Source organism: Protomyctophum bolini, assembly GCF_963924005.1.
Source record: "Protomyctophum bolini genome assembly, contig: SCAFFOLD_591, whole genome shotgun sequence".
Lineage (NCBI taxonomy): Eukaryota > Metazoa > Chordata > Actinopteri > Myctophiformes > Myctophidae > Protomyctophum > Protomyctophum bolini.
This window is the reverse complement of record NW_027665850.1, coordinates 19,787-29,273: the sequence shown is the minus strand read 5'-3', so window position 1 is coordinate 29,273 and position 9,487 is coordinate 19,787. Positions and strand designations below refer to the sequence as shown.

The window sequence follows — 9,487 nt, the reverse complement described above, 5'->3', positions numbered from 1 at the left end:
AGAAACGAGGCTAACTTTTTTTTTCAAAATTTCAAAAAACATGGGCTATAACCCACCGTTTTTTTCATTTTTCATTTTTTTCAAATCCTCAAAAATGATGAAAAACGGCGTGCCATAGTATGCCGTACGATATGGGCTATAGCCCACGGTCCAAAATGATGAGAAACGAGGCTAACTTTTTTTTTCAAAATTTCAAAAAACATGGGCTATAACCCACCGTTTTTTTCATTTTTCATTTTTTTCAAATCCTCAAAAATGATGAAAAACGGCGTGCCATAGTATGCCGTACGATATGGGCTATAGCCCACGGTCCAAAATGATGAGAAACGAGGCTAACTTTTTTTTTCAAAATTTCAAAAAACATGGGCTATAACCCACCGTTTTTTTCATTTTTCTTTTTTTTCAAATCCTCAAAAATGATGAAAAACGGCGTGCCATAGTATGCCGTACGATATGGGCTATAGCCCACGGTCCAAAATGATGAGAAACGAGGCTAACTTTTTTTTTCAAAATTTCAAAAAACATGGGCTATAACCCACCGTTTTTTTCATTTTTCATTTTTTTCAAATCCTCAAAAATGATGAAAAACGGCGTGCCATAGTATGCCGTACGATATGGGCTATAGCCCACGGTCCAAAATGATGAGAAACGAGGCTAACTTTTTTTTTCAAAATTTCAAAAAACATGGGCTATAACCCACCGTTTTTTTCATTTTTCATTTTTTTCAAATCCTCAAAAATGATGAAAAACGGCGTGCCATAGTATGCCGTACGATATGGGCTATAGCCCACGGTCCAAAATGATGAGAAACGAGGCTAACTTTTTTTTTCAAAATTTCAAAAAACATGGGCTATAACCCACCGTTTTTTTCATTTTTCTTTTTTTTCAAATCCTCAAAAATGATGAAAAAACGGCGTGCCATAGTATGCCGTACGATATGGGCTATAGCCCACGGTCCAAAATGATGAGAAACGAGGCTAACTTTTTTTTTCAAATTTTCAAAAAACATGGGCTATAACCCACCGTTTTTTTCATTTTTCATTTTTTTCAAATCCTCAAAAATGATGAAAAACGGCGTGCCATAGTATGCCGTACGATATGGGCTATAGCCCACGGTCCAAAATGATGAGAAACGAGGCTAACTTTTTTTTTCAAAATTTCAAAAAACATGGGCTATAACCCACCGTTTTTTTTCATTTTTCTTTTTTTTCAAATCCTCAAAAATGATGAAAAACGGCGTGCCATAGTATGCCGTACGATATGGGCTATAGCCCACGGTCCAAAATGATGAGAAACGAGGCTAACTTTTTTTTCAAAATTTCAAAAAACATGGGCTATAACCCACCGTTTTTTTCATTTTTCATTTTTTCAAATCCTCAAAAATGATGAAAAACGGCGTGCCATAGTATGCCGTACGATATGGGCTATAGCCCACGGTCCAAAATGATGAGAAACGAGGCTAACCTTTTTTTTTCAAAATTTCAAAAAACATGGGCTATAACCCACCGTTTTTTTCATTTTTCATTTTTTTCAAATCCTCAAAAATGATGAAAAACGGCGTGCCATAGTATGCCGTACGATATGGGCTATAGCCCACGGTCCAAAATGATGAGAAACGAGGCTAACTTTTTTTTTCAAAATTTCAAAAAACATGGGCTATAACCCACCGTTTTTTTTCATTTTTCATTTTTTTCAATCCTCAAAAATGATGAAAAACGTCATGCCATAGTATGCCGTACGATATGGGCTATAGCCCACGGTCCAAAATGATGAGAAACGAGGCTAACCTTTTTTTTCAAAATTTCAAAAAACATGGGCTATAACCCACCGTTTTTTTCATTTTTCATTTTTTTCAAATCCTCAAAAATGATGAAAAACGGCGTGCCATAGTATGCCGTACGATATGGGCTATAGCCCACGGTCCAAAATGGTGAGAAACGAGGCTAACCTTTTTTTTCAAAATTTCAAAAAACATGGGCTATAACCCACCGTTTTTTTCATTTTTCATTTTTTTCAAATCCTCAAAAATGATGAAAAACGGCGTGCCATAGTATGCCGTACGATATGGGCTATAGCCCACGGTCCAAAATGATGAGAAACGAGGCTAACTTTTTTTTTCAAAATTTCAAAAAACATGGGCTATAACCCACCGTTTTTTTCATTTTTCATTTTTTTCAAATCCTCAAAAATGATGAAAAACGGCGTGCCATAGTATGCCGTACGATATGGGCTATAGCCCACGGTCCAAAATGATGAGAAACGAGGCTAACCTTTTTTTTCAAAATTTCAAAAAACATGGGCTATAACCCACCGTTTTTTTCATTTTTCATTTTTTTCAAATCCTCAAAAATGATGAAAAACGGCGTGCCATAGTATGCCGTACGATATGGGCTATAGCCCACGGTCCAAAATGATGAGAAACGAGGCTAACTTTTTTTTTCAAAATTTAAAAAAACATGGGCTATAACCCACCGTTTTTTTCATTTTTCCTTTTTTTCAAATCCTCAAAAATGATGAAAAACGGCGTGCCATAGTATGCCGTACGATATGGGCTATAGCCCACGGTCCAAAATGATGAGAAACGAGGCTAACTTTTTTTTTCAAAATTTCAAAAAACATGGGCTATAACCCACCGTTTTTTTCATTTTTCATTTGTTTCAAATCCTCAAAAATGATGAAAAACGGCGTGCCATAGTATACCGTGGGCTATAGGCCATATCGTACGGCATACTATGGCACGCCGTTTTTCATCATTTTTGAGGATTTGAAAAAAATGAAAAATGAAAAAAACGGTGGGTTATAGATATACAAAGTTGATAAAAAATAAAAACACCTCTTTGATTGATACACAACAAACTGTTTCTTTGCAGACATTGATGTAACAATATTAGCTGACATCCACTAATATGTTACTCAAACTATGGCACGCCGTTTTTCATCATTTTTGAGGATTTGAAAAAAATGAAAAAAATGAAAAAAGAATTCCGCAATTTCCATTTCCGCAATTTCCGCAATTACCATTTCCAGAATTCCAGAATATTCTTGCTCAACCTCAACAGCCTACGTCAAAATCGTCATGTTGGCGTCTACTACGCCAACTACGTTCACTTCATGGGGCCAGTCCTTCACAGTGACACACACGTTAGATCAACCACGCGACCGGGATGGTTTCTACCCCTCAATGTCGTGCCTACTCTACACTGCCATCCGAAGGCCCCTCCCCCTTTCACTGCTCCTGTGTCGCCAACTACGTTCACTTAATGGGGCCAGTCCTTCACAGTGACACATGCGTTAGATGAACCACGCGACCGGGATGGTTTCTATCCCCTCAATGTCGTGCCTACTCTACACTGCCATCCCAAGTCCCCTCCCCCTTTCACTGCTCCTGTGTGTGACCTGTGAACTACTCTCTGACTGCACTGTAGGCTACTCACTCCACCAACAAAATATACTCTGCCATCACCCCCCCAAAAACACAATATGCCACGAAGAAAACGCAGCGCACTTTCTCAATACACGCGTGCCTCCAAACATTTGCGAGCCAGTCGCGCAAAACAAACCCAAACAGGTAAATCACACAGCATGTTGCATCCTTCTCAATGTTGCTTGCTTAATCGTTCGTTTGATTTATCCATACATCGCCCTGTGTGTGTGTCGCGAACCGAAACAGGTAATCACACAGCATGTTGCATGCTTCTCAATGTTGCGTGCTTAATCATTTCATTTATCCATACATCGCAATTGCGCGTGTGCGAGCATGTTGCATGCTTCTCAATGTTGCCTGCTTAATCATTTCATTTATCCATACATCGCAATTGCGCGTGTGCGCTGAACCTGCACACTCATGCACTATCCATTCCATGCACATTATTAGTCGCCTATATTTACTACAGTAGACTATGCCTACACGCTGGCCCCAGTGTGTGTGTGTGTGTGTGCCCCTCCACCCTCCCCCATGGCGCTGGCGCTGTGGAATGTCCATCTAAAAAGGAACAGTGAACCTCACGACGGCCATTTACACAAAGCACGCCAATTGTTGCAGCCTACACAGATCTATTCAGGCCCATTCAATTAATCAATCACTACATTAGTTGCCTGTTCAATCTATCATCTTTTGTTTTACTGCCCATTATATGAAGCATTAACACATGTATTATTTTGTAAAATGACAACCATCTGTGCAGACTTTTTCTGGTTGGAGGACTATGAAAAACTGGAATTATGTTTTAGGAAAGGTACTTTTGCTTTGGCAGACTTTTTATGCAGGGCGTGGGAAATAAGGCAGAATGTTTTGTTTGTGTAAAAAAAAAAAAGGGAATATCAACAAAACATATCCGTTTATTGTACACAATGCAATATTGAATGCAATGATATGGTGTGTCCTGTAAGCCCATGTGGGCTGGGCGCCTTTGGTGCATGACACAAAAATAAAGAAATCTATCTATCTATCTATTCAGGCCCATTCAATTAATCTATCACTACATTAGTTGCCTGTTCAAAACTAAACTACACTTTATGAAATCATTGTTGCAGCCTACACACATATATTCAGGCCCATTCAGAACACATTTCCCAAATCTCAGTGATTTATCCACACATCGCTCTGTGTGTGTGTGTGTGTGTGTGTGTGTGTGTGTGTGTGTGTGTGTGTGTGTGTGTGTGTGTGTGTGTGTGTGTGTGTGTGTGTGTGTGTGTGTGGGCGTGTGTGTGTGTGTGTGTGTGTGTCGCGTCGCCCTCCAGCTGCAATTGCGAGTGTGCGCTGTGTGCAGGGCACACTACTGAGTTTAAAAACACAGCTGAAACATGAAGTGGAGTCTGTGAACTCCCGCAATTTCCTTCTTCCCATATTGCGCTGCAACGACACTGGGATGAGCCCCCGAAGGGGGGCGAAATTCTAGTTATTATAATACAGAAATCAAACAGTGGGCTTTAGACATGGTTGGAAGTAGTTAATCTATCCTAGCAGATTTTGAAAGATTTGAGTCTGAAGTCTCCTTTCACGCTGACGTAGCTCATGACGTCCCTGATGTCACAGTTACAGAACTGAACCTCCTCTCCACCAGGGAGCTCCACTGTAAACGTCTCTCCAGTCATCTTCACCACAATCTAGAAGAAAGACAAACATTAAGAATAAGATAATACAACAAATTGAGCTCAGTATCCATTATTTGAATTAAAGGATTATGATGTCACAATCATTGTGTATTTTCGATTGAGCCTTTTGACTTTGGCTTTTTGCTTTCAGGAAGAAACCAAAATTACACAAGGAAGACATATTTGAATATTCTATTACACCTGGGGGTCTAATTAGAGTAATGTTAACTTCATAGACGCATACAAAACATACAACAAACGTACAAAAATCACAGAACTCCATATTTAAACAAACAAACATCTAGAAGGATATAGGCCTAATATAACGATGATGAAAACATCACCATTCTGTGTAACCATAATATACAGCTGTACCATGACCCTGCGGAACCATTGCCCACCACTCCTGAATGAAGTGTCTGGTGCTGGGACTCTGGTGCAACGCACAGGTCCTGGGCCTGGTGAGAGCAGGAGTGGACCTGGTGAGACGTAGGAGGGGCCCAGACAGGAGACAACCCACCGAGCCTATAGTCCCTCCATGTGCCAGAAGTGTACCTCCCAGCCCTGGCAGAGTAGTTCTGGAATAGTTCCAACGGATTGTGTGCCCCTGGTTTTTCCCTAGTGGGACTGATCGAGGGTAGCTACTGGGGACGTAAGTCGGGACTTGATCACTCCCGGCTGGGTCGCCTGAGTGAGGGGTATGATGTTGAGAGACCCGAAACCCCGTTGACCTCAGGATACATCACTGAGGATACGTCCCAGGTGCATCCATGCCATGTTTTTTGTTATATATTGTCTCACCTTCACTTCAGAGCCCCTCTGTAAAGGGTTGTATTGCCTCTCCTCTTCACCCCAGCATCCTTCCATCATTGAGTTACACACGAGCACTGATCCGTCCTGGTCGTCATGGAAACGAGGGTTGAAGTGCAGCGCCAGGTCCTCTGCATCCCAGCCCAGGTTGATGCTGAAACTGAATTAAAGGTGTCATTTATCTGAAAATCTCAAGTTATTTGAAAAGAGGAATAGGTGGTGTTGAACATGAATCAATGATATATATATATATATATATATATATATATATACATCAACAGTATAATGGGTAACAAGATGGCTCGCCCCGTTTCTGTTTTCCTCCCAGAATCTTCCCCAGTGAGGGGTTTGTGGGAGAGGCTGGACAGCAGACGGCTGGACTTTGAATTTCTCTAACTATAAACTTTCATGACAGCAGAACAGCCTAAGTACAAATATAATTTATGAAAAGCTACTACGGTGAAGTCTGTTCACAGAAGTTGTTGTTGAAGGATATGTGGGGATTATCTGACGAGGTACCATTTGAGTGGGCAAAACCTTACATAATACTAAATAATACTAAATTTTTTATAGGGTCAATATAAGTAAAATATAATATAGCCTTTCCACAGGAGTATCTTTTTATATTTTTCCAAAAAGAATACAAACAGCCAATAGCATATTACAAAGTTATCCCCCTCACTGGGGAACATTCGGGAAAAACGGGCAAGCACCGGGGTGAGTCATCCAGTATTCGTATAATGTACTTCATAGAGCACCGAAGTCTGACGTCACTTCCAGTAGAGGGCGTCAGTCCCCAGGTTCATGTATTTGTTTAGTTGCATTGAAATCGCCATAGGAGGATTTTTAGATTGCTTCATATAAGAACTGTGTTTGAAAAATAAACATGTCACCCCGGCCACTCATATGGATATGAAGAATCAACTGACTGAGAGAAAACGCTAATGTTACTGCTGCTGAATTAGTTAGATTTTCGCTAGAAGCAGACTGTATCATATATGAGTGACTGACTGTTGCAAACGATACAGAGACACCTCCCTGACAATAACGCCGAGACAGCTTGTTTATTTTTGGACCACAACGCTTATAGTAGACGATATTAAGATCACCCCATGTTATTCTCCATAGAGAAATTACTTCCGCGAACCAGGGGAATCGAAGGGATGAGCGAGTTACGTCAGGACTTCGGTGCTCTATTGTTTTGCGTTTTTAATAACTCACAAATAGTCTTCTGAATTTACAAGTGGCTCATATATTATTGCTGCTTCAAACCACAATCCTTTTTAGAAGTAATTAAAGTAACCTTTTCTAGGTAAATAATTTCTCAATGTATTTTATTTGCATATAGCTTTACCTGTCGGCATCGTGTAAAATCTGTCCCTTCACTTTCAGCTGGTCTCCAGCTTTCAGGGCCAAGTTCTTCAATTCAAGTTCCTGAAAAACACATACAGTAGGATATTAAACACATACAGTAGGATATTGCAGTGTAAAGTTTTCTTTAGTAATTAATATAATATCTGACAGACACTGTGATCAATGCAGTATAGCCTTTACAATGCAAACACGCACTTTAACTTTAAGCTAACAAAAAACCTCAAGGCAGTCAAACATACCATTTTGATTCTTGGGGAGGCTTGAGAATAATCCTGGAACAGAGATAGAAAATGGTCTTTCGTCCACAAACACAAACCTCTCTCTCCAACACAACAGCAGTGATCTGAAGGATCCGTCAGTGGCTGCAGGTAGAACAGTTAGGCTTTTTATCTGAATCCAATGAGACAGGACAGAAGCAGGCAGCTATAGGCCATGTGAGTGTTCATTGACAGAATCAGGACTAAAAATAATCATACAGTAGCCTACATCATGATAAAAACATTATCTATTGAAATGTAACAAGCCACAATCAACCACTTGATTCACTCACCATATTGCAGTTTCCTTCACAATGGTAACATTGATTATAATGTGGTGGTGGTCTGCATTTCTGTAGTGATGAAGATTAAGATTGCTGCCTTGATCAATGAGTAAACTACTGTATATGAGCAATGCCGGTGTGCAATGTTAGCATACAGTCACCTCACCTGAATGCCCTTTGAACTGCTACAACCGTTGGAAAAAATATGAAAAGGGGACTATGACTTAAATGACATATTTTCAGTCCATTATGCACAGCATAACATGGGGCCTTCCTTCACAGGCAGCAGTGTTGTTTTCGTCGACTAAAACTAAGACGAAAAATGTTCGTCGACTGACAAAAACGAATGGAAACTAAATGAAAACTAAGCTATGATGACTAAAACTAAGACTAAATATACTGACAATTTCGTTGACAAATAAAAACTAGACTAAAATGTTAGGAAGGGACTAGTGGACAAGAGATCCACTATAAGTCATTTTACTCTTGGTTGCATGCTGAAAATAGCTGATCTACAAGCTTGTGAGCTTGTAGATCGGCTATTTTCAGCAAGTGTAAAAGTTGTTGTTTGTCATCTACTGGCTACGGCTGTTTTTACCAGCTTCAGAGATTGGCTGTTTGTGTTCTTTAGCATGCAAAATCAGAATATATTATTAGTCTGTAAGTCGTGACAACGGTAATAAAGAAGATGACACGGTAGGTAACTTTGGAGCATAAATATGTACCTCACACACATTTTATTATTATTATTATTATTATAATCTTTTACATTTACGTATATGTATATACATACTGTATCTGTGAAACTTTTAAAAATATATATCAGTCTATAATATACGGCAAGTGTAAATATGCACCTCACACAAAATGAAAACGATCACAAGAACACACAAATGACTTTACAAGGAGACTAGGCTTATTCTTCTTAGGAAAGAGAAATATTCTCCAGTCTGATATACTGTCTTATGGCATTTGGTTTGATATACTGTAGGTTTACTCAGTCTTACAGTATAGAACTATCTATTTACATGGTAAATAATTTGGCTACATTCTTTAAATTAGTAGGCCGTCTGCGGAACCTATGTGAAGAGCCCCCTTTAATCCATTCTGAACGGGAACCCATTTTGGTGTTATAGCATCATGTTATAGCATCATGTTTTTAGAATCTGATCTCAGGTCAGAATGGGTTAATCAGACCAGTGTGTGTGTCCCGTGAAAACCTCGTATGAATCTGATCTCAGGTCAGAATGGGTTAAGGCACGTTGTCAAGAGGAATATGTCGCATCATAGCAGATCTACAAGCTCTCAACGCATCGCGCTGCGACGCGCTTTGAGAGCTTGTAGATCAGCTATTTTCCGGGGCCGCAACCCTGCACTCTTCCATCTACTGGAGATGGTGCCGTGTCATTAGTCAGACGGTTCATCGTTTCCGAAATTACTATCCCTATATCTCTAACCCTAAACCTACACCTAACCGCAAGCACGGGAGCAAACCTAAACCTAACCGCAAGCACGGGAGCAGTGCATGTTCATTGATAGTTCCCCTGGAGATGCGGTATGTACGACTTCGAAAAACAAATTAGTTCAATGCCAAAATGCTGCGTTCAAGTTCAGGAGACTTATTGGGAGAAAAGGCTATTCTCCTGAATGCTGTACCTTCCGGTATGG

General features: G+C 39.9%; 1 protein-coding gene across 1 annotated transcript; it reads right to left on the bottom strand.

The window, feature by feature from the left end:
- Window positions 1-4,959: 4,959 nt before the first annotated feature.
- LOC308312139 (galectin-1-like) lies at window positions 4,960-8,453 on the bottom strand (the record flags this gene model as incomplete). Its single annotated transcript, XM_080794531.1, has 4 exons — window positions 4,960-5,106; window positions 5,896-6,064; window positions 7,259-7,338; window positions 8,418-8,453. The coding sequence occupies 4 exons, from the start codon at window positions 8,451-8,453 to the stop codon at window positions 4,960-4,962; spliced, it is 432 nt and encodes a 143-aa protein (XP_080650657.1).
- Window positions 8,454-9,487: the final 1,034 nt, after the last annotated feature.